Here is an 18,934-nt window from a genome sequence, read left to right on the forward strand (position 1 = left end):
AGAGCCACTAGGTGCCCCCACACCCACCCCCTCCTCAGGGATCCTGACCCCATCCCCCCCCCACCACACACACACAGAGGCACTAGCTCATCTGACCTAGCCGCCTGCCACATCTTCCCTAGGCAAAGAGTCACCATGGGAGAATGGAGTTTACCTTCTAGACCTGCGGCAAAGCATATTCGCTTGCCCCATAGCTCTTCTTCTTCATTAGCTACTTCCACACCGAATAGATGCCTGCTCAGTTAGTCACAGGCTTCCCCATGAGTTTCCATATAGCATCTTGGAATGTGAACAACCTCCACTACAGTGGGGCACGTGGTTCTAGGAAGTTGATTGCTCGGCAGGAGTTGCAGTCTGCCCTTGCCGGATGGATTGACATCTTACTTCTGTAGGAGCACAAGCTCACCCTTGCCAAAGCCCAGCGGGTAGAGAAGGTACTTTCAGTCAGCTCACACACCTACTGGGAGTACTCTATTGAGGCCCATGGTAGGAGTGGAGGTGTATGCACCTCTATGGGTCCGAGGCTTACCGCTTGTGTGCGTGACTACGGGACGATAGTGGAAGGGAGGGTCCTATGGATTAGATTGGATATGGGGGACTCATGCCTTGGAGTCCTCAATGTCTACGCTCCTACAAAGGTTAGGACACACAACAGGTTTTCGATGGAGATTGCAGTAGGACTTCTAGAGGTGGATTCCTGGATTGTTGGAGGAGACTTCAACAACCTGGAAACCCTAGAGAACCAGTAGGGCTTTAGACTACCAGGGTATGGTAGGGGAGGAGCAAGAAGCATGGGAGGTCTTCCTCCTTGTGGTAGGAACACGCGATGCCCGGTAGGACCTAGCTTTTCACAAGAGAGAGGTTGCTGGACTTCTCTTGGGGGTATAGGTGGCTGGACGGAGCTCTTCTGGAGCGGTTGGACTGGTTTTATGTGGGAGAGTGGGATTGCTCTTGAGGAGGCTAGGTAGGGCAGTTGACTGGCACCACCTTGTCTAACCATTGCCCGCCGATTCTCCTCACACTCGATGTTCCAGCTTTTGCCCTTGACATGCGATCCTGTTGGATCCTTGACTCGAGTCTACAGGAGGGAGGTGGTAGATTGACCAGCTTTGGACTAGGGAGTGGAACGAGGGGCACTGCTTCAGAGTGTTGAAGGCTTTGTCACATTCTTCCGTCCAAGTAAACTCTGCATCTTTCCTCAGAAGCTTGTGCAAGGAGGTTGCCTTTGTTGCAAAATGGGCTATGAACCTTCTGTAATAACCCACATGGCCTAGGAATCCCCTCAACTGTTTGAGGTTGGTGGGTGCTGTCAGAGGTGCAATCTTTTCGATCTTTGCAGGGTCTGTTGATATCCCTTGTGCAGAGACAATGTGGCCCAACAGAACTCCAGAAGAGACCCCAAAGATGCATTTGTCGGGGTTAAGGGAAATCCCATACTCCCGGTATCGGTCAAAGCATTGTTCCAAATGTCCCCAGTATTCACGGATCAAACTATAGACACAGAAGTCATCCAAATATACCTCAATAAAGTCGTGCAGATGATTTTGGAATGCGGCCATCATGACTCGCTGGAAAGTAGCAGGGGCATTGCAGAGCCCAAATGGCATCACTCGGTAAGCGTAGGTTCCCCATTCGGTGGTGAAGGTTGTTTTGGATTGGTCTTCTTCTGCGATCTGCACTTGGTTGTATCCACTGAATCCATCCAGAAGGGAATAAAGCTCATGTCTTGCCACTGTGTCCAACAGTTGGTCTGTGAAAGGAATCGGAAAGTGATCCTTCTTCGTCTTCGAATTGAGCTTGCAGAAATCCACACATATTCGAAGCTTGTCATTCTTCTTGGGTACAACCACGATGGGTGAAACCCATTCACTATTTGCCACTGGATAGATGAACTCGGCTTCCAGAAGCTTCAACAGCTCTGCTTTCACCAATGTGGAATAATTCGGGTTCATTCGCCTCTGTCGTTGCCGTACTGGCTTGGCATCAGGCTCCAAGTCAATATGATGCTGACATATTGTGGGATCAATCCTCTTTAGGTCTTTGTAAGACCACGCAAATACGTCCAAATTTTCTTTCAACAAGTTGTACAAGGTTGACAACTCCTCTTCTGGGAGGCTGCTACCCACCTTTAAGTGGCGTTCAGTGCCATCTGCCTCCACAAAAGTTAACTGCCTTTCACCTTCTACTTCACGGATGAAGGTCCCACGGACTGCTTCTGGGTATAGATCCGACTCCTTCAAGGGAGTGGTGTCCTCTTCTAATGTCCCACTAGACCCAACTTCTTCTTTTGATGGAGACTTAAGTTGCTCTTGGAGATGTTGAAATGGGATTAGAGCCGTTTCAGGTTTGGTTTCAAGATCAGTTACCTCTTGGATTGAAGACTCCTCTTCTGATGACACGTCCAGGTACGTCACATAACAGGGACCCTCTGATTTCTGTTGGGTTTGTGGGACTGGTGCTTGTTGGCACAGTGTATCATCATCATCTTTCTTTGGCAAGGATGGGTGAGGACGGCAAGAGCCACTGCTGAAAGACGGCTTAGTCTTCTTAATCCATTTCTTATAAAGATTTTGCATATTAGAAGATCCATTTACCAGACCAAATGGTACCATCGCCATTCTGTCCTATAGTATGAGCTCGTATGCTTCTGATGCTTCTGGAACTTCTTCTTCATATATATCCTCTTCAGGTGGGATAGATTCTTTTGGCTCACTTTCATAACCTTCTTCTTCCATATCATATTCATCCTCTTCTGCCTCTGTCTCTGTCTCTGCTTCTGTCTTTGTAGGAGCTCTGTAAGAGAAGAACAGGTTCTCTGTTTCCTCCTCTGCCTCTGTCTCTGGCTCTGCTATGGCCATGTAACAGGGAGAGCAGTACATCCATGCTTCTATCTCACTGTCAGAAGTGATTTCGGAAATCGTTTCTGGTTCAGGCAGGAAGTATTCTCCCATTGACAGGGACTTTGCATCTTTTGGAAGTTGGCTTACAGTATCCACTGTTAAGGAACGTGCCACTGTTTTCTTGGGAAGGATCTGTTTGACAGCATCTTCGTCTGCTGATGTTCCATCTGTAGCCTCATTAGGGGAGTCAGAAGATAATTCCAAGGAGGTGGATCCATGTCCTTTTTTAGCACCATATAGCTTTAGCACCACTTTGTTGGGTCCTCTACCCAAGGTCAAGGTTCCTTTGAACCAATCCGTCCTTACTCTGGCTTTAAAACGCCATGGTCTGCCCAGTAACAGAGGGTAGGATGTACCATAAGAGTTTGGCTTCACTACCAGATAGGTTAGCCAATAATCTCTTCCAGCCACTGTAGTCTTCACATACGGGAGAATGCCCAAAGGCTTGATTCTGCTCTGATCCGCCAGTCTGATGAGCCATTGGGTTGGTTGCACACCTTGTAGGCCTAGATCCTTCATTGTCACATCCGTCATAATATTCACTGATGGCCCACCATCAATCAGTGCATTTGCAATAAAGCAGCCTTCGATCCACACGCCAGTCTCTGGGGTACCCGGATCTAGGAAGGCATTAGCCACATCCACTTCTTTTACAGGCTCTGGAGCTTTGTTGGACTTTGTTGTTGTTGAGGGAGCAATCCTTAAGCCACGTCGTCTTGTCAGTATACTTTTGAACCTTTTTCGGCAACTGGGAGACAACATCAATAATTGTCGGAATGTGAGGTTTGGTTTAAAGGTATCTAGATCTCTGATCAGATCGTATTCCTTAATAGGATCCACTGGCTTCTCTAACTGGTTAGGAAATGGGACGACACCCATTTTCATTTTCCCTCTTTCTTCCAACAGAGGCATCATGGGAACTTCTTCTGCCTCTTGTGGCACCTCCTCCTCTTCTCTCTCCTGGACCTCTGGTCTTGTCTCTGGAACTGTCTCTGTAACTCTCTGTGGCACTGTAGTGCTCTGTACGGCACTATCAAGCTCGGTTCTGTTCTGTTCTTCTGGTGGAAGCTTGAACTTCACTGTTCTGGCAGGAGGATTGTTTTCTTTGTGGATAGGTGGTTCCTTATTCTTTGCACCGGTGATGGCAGCAACTTCCAATTCCACTAAATTGGAGGTAGGCTCTTGGACCTTGGCCGGACTATCAGTAGCACTGTTTTTCACTGGGGCTGGGCTTGGACAGTCTTTTGCAGTGTGGCCTTCTCCTTTGCAACGACTGCATAAGGGCTTGTAATCCACTGACCTTCTAGGATTTGGACAATTTGGTGAAATGTGTCCCTTTTCGTCGCATCTGTAATACTCCACTTCTGATCTCTGACCACCGCTAGACTGTCTTCCTCTGTAACTTTGGGATGGAAATCTTCTAGGTCCGAAATTAGGACCAAACTCTCTAGGCTTGGGTCCAATATCCTGTGTTGTCATTTTGGATTCGAGCAAGTTGAATCTTGTGTCTTCTTCCTTCCTTCTCCTATCATGCATCTCTTTCAGAGAGCAAATGTCCTCTGTATGGTTCTTCCGCAAACAGTAGGAACAGAAAGCTCCAGGAATGGTTGGTTTTCGTGTGCATTCAGTGGCTAAATGGCCTGCTTGATGACACTTACCACACCAAGTATTTGACCGCATCACATTTCTTCCTGCTCCTGCAACATTGGATATGCTAGCAGTATTCACTTTCAGCGTCTGTAGCTGCTCTGTAATCACATCCATCAACTCCTTTTTGATATTTGCAATTGAGTTGGATAAGTAATCCTTCAAGCTTTCTCCTCCGGAGGTACTGGCAGTTGTAAACGCCCCGAACAACGTAGTATGCTTAACAATTATGATATTTGCTTGTTTTCGAGATTTAATAGAAAAGAGAATAAACACTTAAAGCTGAAAATGAAAATTACTCACAAAATTACAGCCATAAAAGTGTAAAAGTAATGGAGACAAGATTGAGGGTTGAAGATGGGCAACCCCCCCCGAAGGAATGTATTTTTGCTCAACCCAAGTCCCTTAGGGAAGAGCTCAGTTACAATCAACCTGAGAGTGAGAAGCTCTCACAAGATCATGCAAAGATGTACAAACACACATGCATTATCTATTATGCAATGATAAGAACTGATTTCTTTACAGTATGAGAGAAGAAAAAGGGAAATTCAGCCTTTCTCCATCGTTGATCCGCAGTACAGGGATAGAGCTTGCTTCTTGTAGCTAAAATGGAAGAAATAGCTCAAGAAGGAGGTGCTGTAATGAATTTACAAGCTTGTTGTCTTGTAATACAGCAGTGATAGAAGAGGGAATATGGAGGAATTTGATAATGGAGAAGTGGGGGATGATGATGGGGATGGATGGGGCCAGTTTCTGGCTATCTGTGGGTGCTGTACATGAGTTTACAGCAAAGAAAAAATGATGCTCAATGAAGAAAAACGAGCTCTTATTTATAGGAGAGGGGAGAGCTAGTACAAAAGGGGAAAGTGGAGTAGCACAAGACAAGTGTCCAGCCACATGTCATGAGATGTGACAAGTGGTGGGACACTTGGAAACTTGTGTGACAAGTGTCTTGACACTTGTCTCTTCTTTATGGCCTTCCTTTTTGGGTTGAATACTGTCAAAAATAGAAACAACCAAATTTAGTAAGCACAGTCAGAGTACAGAACTTACTATTTTTAGAATGACATCCCTATTTTTTAGGACTAGCATTTTTAGGCTAATTCGAGGCTCCTAAAATTTAGGGACCTCCTAAAATTTAGGGATCTCCTAGAATTTAGGGACCCCCCCAATATGGGTATCATATGAAAGCTTTTTCCGTGTACATCGCAAAAATGGTATCCGAATCTTCATGTGACTTTCCTATGCAAAGAAATGTGCATTTCAAGCTTTCAGCCCACACATGCACATTATACAAGCATTTCATGATCATGCCATCTTATTGATTGTAACTGTCTGTTCTGGTGGATCTAGCCCACACTTCAAGGCATCAATCCTTTCTGTGTGCGAGTCTAACCCTGATATGCGTGAGTTCTAGTCACAGGCGCCCAATCGGGTCATATAGGTGGAAGTGTGAACTATCTTTTCTCTAACCCACCGTGTGGGTCCACCATAACCTGTGACCACTCATCAGTGGCCAGCTCCAATGCACTTTTCTTTATATCTAATTAGTGCAAAGGAAATAAATTTAATAAATCATTATATAGATAAATTAATGAAAAAGGATACAAATTCTGTTTCTATAGAGTTGTGACAGCAGTAGGGTTTTGAGGAGTCTCTGTAATCACTGCATAAATAGGTTGGGCTGGTACAGAGGGGTCTCTGTTCTGGTTCTAATTCAGAGCTCCTGTTTGAACTGTTGGCTGTTGGCTCCAGTTAGCAGGGTTCCACTGCTGCTGATTTGGCATTGGGGAAATTGGTTGGGACCATTGTTGTTGTGGTTGAACCATCATTTGAGGCATTGATTGTGGCCACTGTGGATTTGGTGCACTGTACTGTGATATTGAGGGCATTTGTGGGTAAGGGTAGGGGACTGTCCCTGGGACTGCATTTGGTGGGTACATCATTTCTAGCACCAGAGGAGGTAGGACTCCTCTTCCGGGATTCATCGCCAATCTAGCTTCCACTTCATCGTACATTCTTGCACCTTCTGTTGCAGCTTGCAGTGTGGCTGGTCTTTGCAGCTCCACAAACTTACGGACTTCTGGTTGTAATCCTCTGAGAAACACCCCCTTCTGAATGCCATTATCTAAATTATGGTTAGTCCATCTCTTCAGGATGGATTCCATTCGTGAGACATAAGCTTCTACTCTTTCTCCAGAGGACTGACTTAGGTTTATAAATTCCTCTCGCATCCGCTCTTCAAAACCTTCACGCCTGAATTTAGTGAGGAAGGCCAACTTCAGGTCATCCCATGTGCCAAAAGTTCCTGCTGCTTGTCTCTCATACCACTGAAACGCCGTGCCCTTGAAAGTGGCGGGGAATATTGCTAACCAATGCTCAGGGGTTCTGGCATTGTTAGCCACAAACATAAACTCTGCTACATGAAGATCGGAGTCTTCATTGTACTCTCCCTTAAAAACTGACAATGGAACTACATTCGCTGGCCTGTCATCAATATTTCCAGGACGGATCTGGCTTGAAAGTGGACCTCTAGCAGGAGGAGGAAGGGCTTGATATGCCATTGGGACTTCTGTAAAGAGTTCCGCAAGGGCGTCAAAGGCGGCTTCTGCTGCGAGCTCGTTCTCGGCTCTGATTTTTGCTTTCTCTCTTCTCACGTACCTCTGGACTCGTTCTAACGCTTGCCTCTTTATTGCGTCATTCATCAGGGGGTTGGCTCCACTCTGTTGTTAGTGCTCCACAGAGGGTTAACAGAAGGCTTCAGTCTCTGGAGGACTCTCTTGCCAACATTTCTTCTACTTCTTCCTTTTTAACGTCTCTGAATTCTGCTTTCATGCCACTGCACAGAGGAAGGTATTCGGTTCTGAAGGTATCAAAATGCATACATCTGAGCATTGTTGTGGTGCCATCATCATAGTAATGCCAGCTTCTGATGGTTTCAATAGTGTATGTTGTAAAGAACACTCTGTCTACCAACTTCCAGTGGGTTGCTAATTGAACAAACAGAAGATTATCAGTGCACCAAGCATCCCACGTATCTTGCTGTTGAGCATCCACAAACAAATTTCAACTCTTTTCCTTCTTGTCTTTGTGAACCTCTATAGACCAAGACTCCTGAAGCTTCTTCACAATCTCCCACTTGATGATGTCTGGAAACTTCTCAATGAATGCCAAATCTTCCATGGATGGTCATTCTCTCTGTTTCTTCTCTTCAGTTTGTTTCCAAACAGTTTGTCACCAAGATGCAAGTTTCTGCTGCTTCAACAGGAAGAGGAAACTGTCCACCACATAGAGCATGCATCATGATGGTGATGTGTTTCCGTCATTGTGGGATGAACTTCTTGTGGAAAGTGGCTCTGATTATGAGAAATTCCAACTCTTCAGTGGAAGAAGGAACTTTACAAACATCCATTGAATTCTTCTCTTCTTGGCAATTCCATTTCCTTCATTTTCAGCCTCTTCTGGTGCTTGTTGATGGCAAGATTCCCCGGCTGCGCACCAAAAACATGGAGCCCAAAGAGGAACACCAAGGAAAAAGGAATTCTCTTGCAAGAAAATCTATCTTGTAACATCAACAAGCTTTTTTATTATGTTTTATATGATCACAATGAAGAAAAGAACACCAGGCACAACAAATCTTCATGCAGCATCATGTAGATCTCCCACGGATTTGATAGAATCAACCATATTCTTCAATATCTTCACAAAATCCATCAACATAACAAAGAAAGCAAAGGAATACACCATCTTTGAATGGAAATACATCACATAGTATTCATCTTCAATATCTTCATAGTCTTCTTTCTCAATCTCTCATATACAATCACTCTGTTTTAGTAGAATTGGCTATCTCTGACTCTCCCTCTCTCTCTCCATCAATAATACATCATATCCTCACTACAATCTCTCATAATCACTCACAATAATCCTTCTTAGGTCGTGGATAACCCTCCCAAGAGGTATGTCTGATATGAAGAGTCACCAGAGCCACTACAGTGTCCTTTCATAGCTCAGTACTGTCACTTCACTCTAGTCTTTACTTGAGTCTTCAGCAGCTACTTCTTTCACTTCTTTCAGCTCTTTTGCACTTGTATTCACCTCTTTCCAAGGCTAGAAAACTTTCCCAAGCTACATTCTCATCCAACAGAACACATACAGAAGCATACAGAACAGTCACAGAACAGCTACAGTACAGAACAAAACAGAGACAGAAGCTCTACAGAAGATCTACAGAAGGTTACAGAAGGTCATCAAAACCTCATAACTCATACTCAAACCATTCCAAACTTTCAAAAACTATTCAATAAGCTTTCACAAGATCTCAATCTTCATCAATCAATACTCCATCCCTTCTTACAGAAAACAATCAGAACAAAATAGAACAAAACAGAATCTATACAGAAGGTATACAGAACCAATCAGAACCTCATATCTCTACTAATAAACATCATGAACTTCCAAAACACAATCAATATCATCTAAAACACTCTCAAACCACTTCCAAACCAATCAATCATCTCATAAAATCAACCATTCAGTTCTCAAAAACAACAAAAATCAGCCAAAAAACAAGTCATTTCAACACTCAACACCACTTTTTCATAATGGTTCCATGACTGATTCTTCTTTGCAACCTTCATTTCCACCACCTACAAATACATTACAGCAGTCTATTCAGCCTGATTTATAGCCACAACAGCATTATGATACCTTATCCAATGAGTAGCCCCCTATTCATGATCACTTGGAGCACACATAGGCTGAAATTCAGCAACTTAAAAGAGTCCCTTGTTGGTTGCTAGACACTCTTCAGGATAGCAAGCTTTTAGCTGCTCGTACATGAGCCTCTACTCGTAAGGAACAAGGTAATCTTCTTGCATGAGCCTCTGCTCGTAAGGAACAAGGTAATCTTCTTGCATGTGCATTGGTGGCTACAACATGCAATGAAGAACCTCTATGTTATAAAGATGCTTTTTTAGTTCATCGTTTGGTGGTCATCCAACTGGCCATGAAGCTCCTTCAGCATGTGCATAGGCTATACATCCAAACACCCAAAAGTAGTCAACCTTTGGTTTCTTTCGCAGCCAAGCCTCAAAAGTTGTGAGTCTTTAGTGCCTTTGTTGGTGCATGATTCAAGACATGATTTGCACACTAAAGACTCCCTATCCAAAATGCATTTTTATTGGCTATAGTTCAAAAAGCAAAGGCTATCCGTTCTACGATCCATGCACAAAGATAGTGTTTGTCAGCAAAGATGTAATTTTTGCTGAAAATGCAGCCTTTTCGCATGATTAATTTGAAATGCCAGACACCTATGACTTGGTTGATGTATTTGAAGGTCTCTTATCATTTTCTTTGGGGTCTGAGCCTATAGTAAATGGCCAGATAGACTTATTACAGCAAGTTGTTGCTGCACCACATGCTCTTGAACAACATTTACTTGATGATGCTTTGCCTCCAATAGTAGAACATGCAGTGCAACAAGAAAGGGCTGCTGTAAATTCAGTGAAAACAGACCCAAAATGGCTCTTGGAAACTCTTTAGGAGGAAAATGGATGCTCCCTTACCTCAGTGCGCTAGGAGGGCTGCTACACATGCGACACATCATATAGGGGAAACTCATTTAGCTAATCTTTTGGAAGTAGATGATTCTTGTGATGAATATGCATTCATTGTTAGATGATGATGAGCTTGCTTCCTTGGAAGAAGCCTAGTAGTACATACATTGGATGTAGGCCATGCAAGAAGAATTGGATTCTATTGCCACCAACAATACTTGGGATCTTGTTGAGTTGCCACTTGGCAAAAAAGCCATTGGTACCAAATGGGTCTATAAATTGAGGATACTATAGACAGACACAAGGCATATTTGGTAGCCAAAGGCTATGCACAAAAGAAGGGCATAAATTATGAGGAGACATTTGCTCCTATATCTCGTCTGAGTACAACTAGGTGTGTCATTGCTATGGTTGCCAATTGTGGTTAGAAGGTATATCAATTGGACATTAAGATGATATTCTTGAACTATATGAGAATGTTTATATGTCACAATCTCCAAGGTTTGTGGTGAAAGGCAAAGAGCACATGGTTTGCAAATTGGTTTCACAAATAGTCCAATTGCATTCACTTTTTACATTAAGAATGAAGAGGGGAACCTGTTGGTTATCATTCTATAGGTAGATGATATGATGCTCATCATATCAAAAAAGCATAAAATTGCAAATTTTAAGACTGAATTGAAACACGCTTTTGCTATATCAAATATGGGTTGTTAACACTACTATTTGGGGATTGAATTCACCCCAAATCAGCATGGCATCATCATGTCATAATCACAGTATGTGGTAAGCTTTTGCAAAGATTTAATATGCAAGATTGCAAACCTATATGTACTCCTATGGAGCCAAGGCTTAAGCTGTCCATGTATGATGGTGAAGAGATGTTTGATGTTGCAATTTATAGCTAGTTGGTTGTCTTATTTACATTTGCAATATACGTCTTGACATAGAGTTTACAATATCCTAAGTGAGGAGTTATATGCTTAGCCAAGAGAAAATACATTGGCAAGCTGTGAAGTAGATCTTTATATATTTGCAAGGTACTCAGCCATATGTTTTATTATTTCCCCGGGGAGACGTGGGAATACTTGCACTTTTAGGCTTATAGCAATTCAGATTGGGTTGGTGATTTAGACACTAGGTAGTCTACTAGTGGACATTCTTTCCCTTTGGGATGCTCATGCATTTCTTAGAATAACCAGCAAGTCTTCAATCTGATTTGCCCCTTGATTCGAGGAGTCAATTGGCCTTCACTCGCTTTGATGGAGATGGAAAATGCCTCAAATTCATTGATTTGCTAGTCCCTCCACTTGAATCCCTGTTGAATCCAAGTCTTCGAGCTTTTAATTTTTGACATGCTTCCCAAGGCTGCTGCTAAATCCTAATTTTTGCTGCAAATTAGGATTTATAGCAGAGAAATCTGAAATTTCTCAATCAATGGTAATCTCAATGCTGTAATCTTCGAAGCAAGGTTATAGAAAGGTTGGGAGATGAGAGAGACTGCGAAGGAGAGAGAAAATTCAGACTTCGCGAAGAATGGAAGAAAATCAGTCAGTTACTGTTGTTGCCTTGTCTCAATAGCTTGTAGATGCAAAGAATTGAAGAGAATCGGTCATTTACTATTGCTGTCTTGTCTCAACAGTCTGTAAATGCTATTACCTGCTGTTGATTGGTCTTCTCCTGTCCTTGTTGTCTCAGAAGGTCCTCCAATGGTTGCAAATTAGACCAGCAACATCTCATTCCTCTCTCTTGTAGTTTGAATACACTAAAATGCCTCTCTCCAACCTCTAAAGATGTTTTTTAGTCTTGCATGGACATTTTTGAGAAGTGATAGTCTTCCCAATTGGTTTTTTTAGCATTATTCATAATTAAATACTAATGTTCAGTCTTTAAATATTGAAAATTAATCTAATAATTATTTCGGTACCTTGAAAAATAATATGATTTGGCCAATAATAAAATTAGCTAGGCAACTTCCATTCCAAGTGTCTTTGCGTCATCTTTTACCATCAGATTGGCGTTAGGTACCATTAGTCACCAACTGACACTTATGGCCATATGAATGACCTTGGTCAACAATTGACACCACATATCACCAAGTACTTGTGTGGCATAACTTGTAGCAACTTTTGCCTTTGATATCGCGTGATTTTCTCAGGTCCTGGGCTCCTAAATTTACTTAACCATGTGATTAAAAATTAATCCACATGCTAAGTGAGGTTTCAAAAATACATGTCCTTATGATAGCCCTCCCTCTTAAAATCCTTGCAATCGTCCTTGATTGCACTGTTAAATGCATCAAAAGCAAAATAGTGGATTGGAATTTTCACAAGGTATCATAGTTAATATAACATCGTGCGCTGTTGCTCAACCATTCCATATGTCCGACACATACTGAAAATTACCAACCAATCATAACATAACATAAGACTCACAAAGAATCTCAAAAACATTGCCAGATTATCATGTGACATGTCTATTTCTTATGAGCTCAACTCATCTGGCAAAACTAAACCATAGCATATTATAACCAGGCATAAACCATGGCTAAAATATCAATGGCATCATAACATATGTTGTTGTCCATGGAACCAGATATAAACCATTGAAAATTGAGCATAATTTGATCATAAACACCCTTGCTTTGCTGAACCTGATAGAGCTCGAACTAACATCGGCTCTAATTGAAAGGCATCTAGGTAAATCTGCAACAATGAGGATGGTTTGCCAAGTCATCCTTTTTCATCCATTTGGCATTCATTGATGAATAATTCTAAAATTTCACGAAGTATCTCTTGGAAACTTACCTTTGATATTTCTTTCCTTATGTGTCAAAATCTGCTCGGGTACCAAAATCTCATTCAACTCCTTAACCTCGGGCTGAATTTCAGCAGATATATTCTCTGGCACAGCACCATGAAAAGGCCTTAGCAAACTGACATGAAAGGCATTGTGTATTCGGTTATGTGAAGGTAATTTTAGCCGATATGCCACATCGCTGATCTTCTCCAACACGTGGAAGGGCCCATAGTATCTCATACTCAACTTCGGATACAATCTTTCTCTTCCTTTCATCTTTTTTCAGCCTTGCCTTTTCAAAAGCACCAGTACATAATCACCCTTTGTAAACTGCAAATTACGCCTGTGGCGATCAACTGTCCTCTTTTACTTTTCTTGCAATCTTTGAAGTGCATAATTTATCTTTGCATAAGCTACATCCAAGTTTTTCACATAATGATCAGCCTCAAAGATCTTATCCTTTGTTTGCAAAATAGGTGGTATCTTCTTGCCACCCTCAATCACCTCAAATGGAGCTTTGCTCGTAGAACTATGCACTGTGTTGTTGTGGGCAAACTCAACCAAGGGAAAATACTACTTCCACTGTGTCTTGTGGTTTGAAACATAGCACCTCAAAAGATCTAACACTGAAATTTGCTTGCTCAGATTGACCATCTGTCTACGGATGGAAGGATGATGAGAATTTCAGCGTGGTACCCATATTCTCAAACAACCCCTTCCAAAATAAACTGGTCATCCGGGGGTTTATTTTCTTCCTATGATTAATCGTGCCATATGATCAGCCTTTATTTTTTTCCTCACTGGAATGAAATGGGCTTGTTTGCTAAACCTACAAATGATAGTTCATATCCCGTCATTCGCCGTAGGTGTCTTAGGAAGCTGAAGAATAAAGTCCATTGCAATGCTTTGCCAAGGCCTATTTGGAATAGACAAGGGTTACAACAAATTCAACATCTTTTGCCTATCATGCTTTACCTTCTGGCATATGATGCATGTTTTAACAAATTGTTTTATATCATGTCTCAAAGTTGGCAAATAAAAAAAATACTCCACTACCTTGACCATGGCATCAATACTTGTATGTCCTGTATACGGAGAAGCATGATGTTCAGTGATAACTCTAGGCCTTAACTGCTTTGTGATACACGGTCGTCCATGCATCATTAGAAATCCATCTCTTAGCACAAAGTGATCATCCCTTTGGCCATTGTAAAGCTGATCATAAACATTAGCAAAATCCGAATCAACAACATATTTTGCTTTCATGGCATCCAACTCAATGTGATAAACCATGATGGCTGAAATTTGTGGCTTACGTGATAGTGCATGATCCACAATATTTTTTTTACCATCAATATGTACAATCTGAAAATGAAACATAGATAGAAAAATTTGCCCATCTCATATGCTTCTCTAACAACTTTGTCTGCGTCAGGAAGTACCTCAAAGTTTGATGGTATGTTTGCATTGTAGAATTAGCCCCCAACGAATAATGTTTCTACGTAGATAGTGCATGAATTACAACCAAGAGCTTTTTCTCATAGGTGCAAATTCTTTTCTGCACCATGGAGAATTCAGCTCTCATAAGCCACAACTCGGTTGTCCTGCATAAGAACAGCCCCAATGCTGTTACCACATGTATCCCATTGAACTATAAATGACTTCCTTAGATCGGGTAACACAAGCATAGGATTTGAAGTATCTTTTCCTTCAACCTTTCAAATACTGAAATTTCCATTGTTGTCCTCTTTTGGGTGTCAAGAAGTCTCCCAACTCCTCATCACATTCAACTCCATTACAAGAGTAAACACCTCTTGCAGTTGCACACTCAGTACTCTCTCTTTCATCGGGAGAACCCCTCTCAAACATATCCCCATCAAAATCTTCTTCAAAAGGCAATAATCTCTTGTTCATCTCTTGATTCCTCAGATTCATCCACAAAAACGATCCTTTTGATTCCTAACTCATTTTTTATGCTTACCAAAGAAGCACGTCCACATCAAATTGGTTCCTCATCTCACAAGATCCATTCAATTTCAACAAGATCTTTCTCATTCTCAACCTCTTCCCTAAAGCTTAGGCATATTTACATCCTAGGTAAACATCCTTCCCACACCCTTGCCTTTTGCAACCAGTTTACATCCATTCTTGAAATCTTCTACAAAGTAGCCCAACAGAAACTTTGCTTACAATCCTTGCTCAACCATTTGCCCAACAGAAGCCAAGTTCTTTGTGATGCTAGGCACATGTAGCACATCAATTAAACACTTAATTTTTCCATCCTGCATAGACATGAGCAATAGGATGTGTTGTATTGTCACTTGTTTCCACAAAACCAGGCATTTCGGGATTTGTCATTTCTCTAAACCATTTTGCTTGAGACACCATCCTTTTGAAATAGTACCTCACATTCTATGATGCCGCCCTTGAGAGCTGGCAGTTTTTTGGATAGGTTGTTTGCATGTTTGAGAGTGACTCATGAGATTCCCTTCTTCTATATTTGGCAAACACTTTTGGGTGTTCAGGATTCTAACTACAGGCCTTAGAGATTTCTCCCACTTTTTGTCTCACATGAGATTTTAACCACTTTGCAGCATCTAGAAGGCTATTATACAGTCTTTGGTCATAATTCAGATGATCCATTTACTTTTTCAGGTGATCACTTTGATTATCATTGTATGACTCCTTTGGACTTCATGATATTGATCGTGATCAGTACTCTGTTTTTGTACTGTTTTATGGGTTCTATGTTTTTCCAGATCCCCTTTTTACTTGTGTGTTTTCCCAATGTTTCTGATATATTCCTTAAGGTGCTCACCATTTTGTATGTGAATGTTATCGGATCATTGGTCTATCAAAAATTTGTATGTGCTTGGTGATTTTTTTGAATGGTATAAAGATTTAATGTGCACCCCACTCAATTTTCTACAGTCTGTGTTTATCTTATTTGTGGTAATGATAGATTCTCAACCCATGATCAATATTTTTATGCAAGAACACTAAAGAGTTACAAACATTACAAGAGCTTGAGTGAACATTGGATTCCAAATCCTTGGTGTATCTTTCTTCTCTTTGCAGCTTAAGAGTGTCTACTTTCATGTTTCTAAAATGCATGATTTGGATAAAGAGCCATAAACACATGTATATTCAACATGTGAGGACTTAGGACACACCAATTGAATGTTAATGCCGACGTCTCAGAGGATTTATGTTTCACAATTGGGACTGGTGCGTCTGCTCAAATTTGATTATGTTAATCACTTTTTCGCAGATTGGTTCTAAAGGAGTACCTGTGAATGAAGATTAGGTGGAATCCCACCATGTAACGACATGTACCTCATGCAGCAATGTTTTTTAAAAAAATGATGCCAACACAAGGTTCGATTCGTGGGTTGGAAATAACGAATACAAGATGCTATAATTGGGTAGATAGTGGACCTGTTTTTTGGCATGTAATTATCTAGTCCAACTTTCCGAAAATTTACAATGTACGTGAACAGAATTTATGTGATAACAATGAAACAGCCAAGACATGAATGTGATATATGTAAGAGATAAATGTTATGATAGCCCCGAAACTCCGACAGCTCAGGGCTCACGGAGCACAGACTGCTGAAATTTGCAACGAAGTTGCAGTTGTAAAAACTTTGACATAAAGTTTAGCAAATGAATACATGTACTTGCTGGAACAAGTGATTCTATAACAAGTGTTGAGCGGAAGTTGTGCATATTAAGACTTTATTATACAGATGGGGAAGGAGGGAAGTGGAACCCAAGATTGTTTTTTGTTGTTGTTCAATAACGAGTCTGGGTAATCGTGTGCTTAAAATGGAAATCAAGAATTGCAGCATTGGCTGGAGAAGAAAGAAGGGAGGAGGGTGTGGTGCAGGCCCTAAGTGTGTGAAAGATAAAGTTCACTGGTGTGACTGAGATCGAGGAGGCTGATAACTGCCGCTCAGCGAGTCCCAATCCAGATCGTGTAGGGCTCATCCTCCCCCAATTTGATTGCCCCTCATGAAGATGTTGTGGGGTTCAAGGAACCGTGTCATCTCTCTCCAAGCAACCCCTCTGATTATTCTTGATCCTCCTCCAGAGTAAGTTTATGAAGGGCGGTCGATGCTGCTATTTATGCCAGAAGCATTCCATCGTCTTGTACGGTGAAGAAAGTGTGGGGAATCGAAAAACAGACCAACAACCAGAAACAACATTATCGGGGGCAGAACTGTGCGACCCAAACGCACATGGTCTCCTCAGTGTACCATGAGGTCGCTTCAGCCATTCCCCCGGAGGCTGGGTTGCTGCATAAATCTCCTGTCTGAAACCAGCTGGGCCCCTTGGGACACCTTTCATTCGAGCAAGGACATTGTTCTCCGCATCATGATTGGTATTCCTCGAAACTCTTAGCAGATATAGCAAGGTTGCCCACTTAATATGAGAGTGCCCATCGAATCGTGTTGGTTTTTCCCTGTGCTTTATCCATTCCCGAGTCAATCTATTGGCGAGTTATTCTCCCAACACCCTTCCGGTTGTTAAACAACACCACGGGGGGAGTCTCTCTGATCGCTGGGAGATGGCGGAAGATATACTGAAGGGACTACCTCTGCCATGACAAGGTTGACAAACTTGCATCCTTGTTGCGTAGGTTTGTCCTTTTGGAGTGGGCCCTTTCTGGGAAATGACGGAAGATATATTAAAGGGACGACTTCTTCCATGACAAGGTTGACAAACTTGCATCTTTGTTGCGTAGGTGGGCCCTTTGAACCAGTCTTCACAAACACCGAGGTGAATTGCAAATTAAAAACAAAAAACTTTCGAAATTTAAAGAGCAAGGTTTAAAACCCTGAACTTTTAAAAGTTTTTGGTTATAGTTGTATCTACTACCAATTTTTTTTTCATGAACAATGCTTTGAACACAAGCTTGCTTAGAAAACATGACCCTTGCCCAAGCGTCCATTTAGACATGTCATATATGATACAGTTTGACAAGCTATTTTACCTAAATATTCCTTCAATCTAAGAGAAAAGGTTCCAACCAAGCGACCCGATTGTGTAATGAGATGGAGCGAAAAGCATAGACAAAAAGTGATATACCATAACCTTATTAGTCAAGAGGAGATGGTTGATCGCTAGGGCACAATAATGAGAAACAAAGCACCACAACCACAAACAAGAGTGTTACTTAAAGCCTTTGACAATGGAAATTGATCCGGAAACCACAAATACAAACAAGAGTGTTACTTAAAGCCTTTGACAATGGAAATTGATAGATGAATTGATGGTAGCTAATTGCACATCTATAACATTGCATATTAATTCTTAGATCAACTGGCAAAACAAGAGCTAACTAACTATTGTAGTGAAATTGCCCCTTGATCACAATGGCACGCATTATTGTTGGACTTATTCTTGAAAAGATAGCTTCAAAGGATAATGATCACTGATATATGGCGCCATCACATCTTCTAGATGAGTTGCATAAAGATACATTCGAGGCTAATGTTGAAACAAATCAGAAAGTATCGCATATTGTTCTTCAAGAGTTATGAACATGAAGACACTGACCTCATCGTCATCCTTTTGAAGGGTAATGTGCATAAGGACAAGCTCAACAAATAGAAGGTCACTGTCCCATCTGCTTTACAAGTAGTGTTCGTCAAGTGATCCATGACATCTAATAGCTATTGAATAGAAGGTTGGATCAAAGCACAAAATGACATTGTGTTATGAGAAGTAGATGAAGATGACAAAGATAAAGTACAATCAAAAGCATAACACACTAGACGAAGAAGCCAAAAGTATAGAACAATATTGGTTGAGACTACATGCAAAAGGTGAAAGCGCAAGCTATGACTATGTTCTTTTGAGAATGCATGTGAAAGGCAAAGGCACACACTACAATGACAATGTGCTCTCTCTCTCTCTCTCTCTCTCTCTCTCTCTCTCTCTCTCTCTCTCTCTCTCTCTCTCCCCATACCAACTCTTGACATGGTCTAAGTCAAAGCAATCCGCAAACTATGAGGAGGTGGCAAT

General features: G+C 41.7%; 1 protein-coding gene across 2 annotated transcripts in view; it reads left to right on the forward strand.

The window, feature by feature from the left end:
* LOC148013821 (uncharacterized) overlaps positions 1 to 16,596 on the forward strand; it is a 116,321-nt gene extending 99,725 nt beyond the window's left edge. For both annotated transcript variants that reach the window (XM_087667132.1, XM_087667131.1), the window contains exon 4: positions 16,176 to 16,596. In XM_087667132.1, the coding sequence (XP_087523258.1) occupies positions 16,176 to 16,200 (25 nt within the window). In that variant the 3' untranslated portion in view covers positions 16,201 to 16,596. The remainder of the gene's footprint in view (positions 1 to 16,175) is intronic.
* Positions 16,597 to 18,934: the final 2,338 nt, after the last annotated feature.

The sequence above is a fragment of the Lygodium microphyllum genome, chromosome 25 (assembly GCF_053477565.2).
Source record: "Lygodium microphyllum isolate KBCC chromosome 25, Lygodium_microphyllum_v1.1.10, whole genome shotgun sequence".
Classification (NCBI taxonomy): Eukaryota; Viridiplantae; Streptophyta; class Polypodiopsida; order Schizaeales; family Lygodiaceae; genus Lygodium; species Lygodium microphyllum.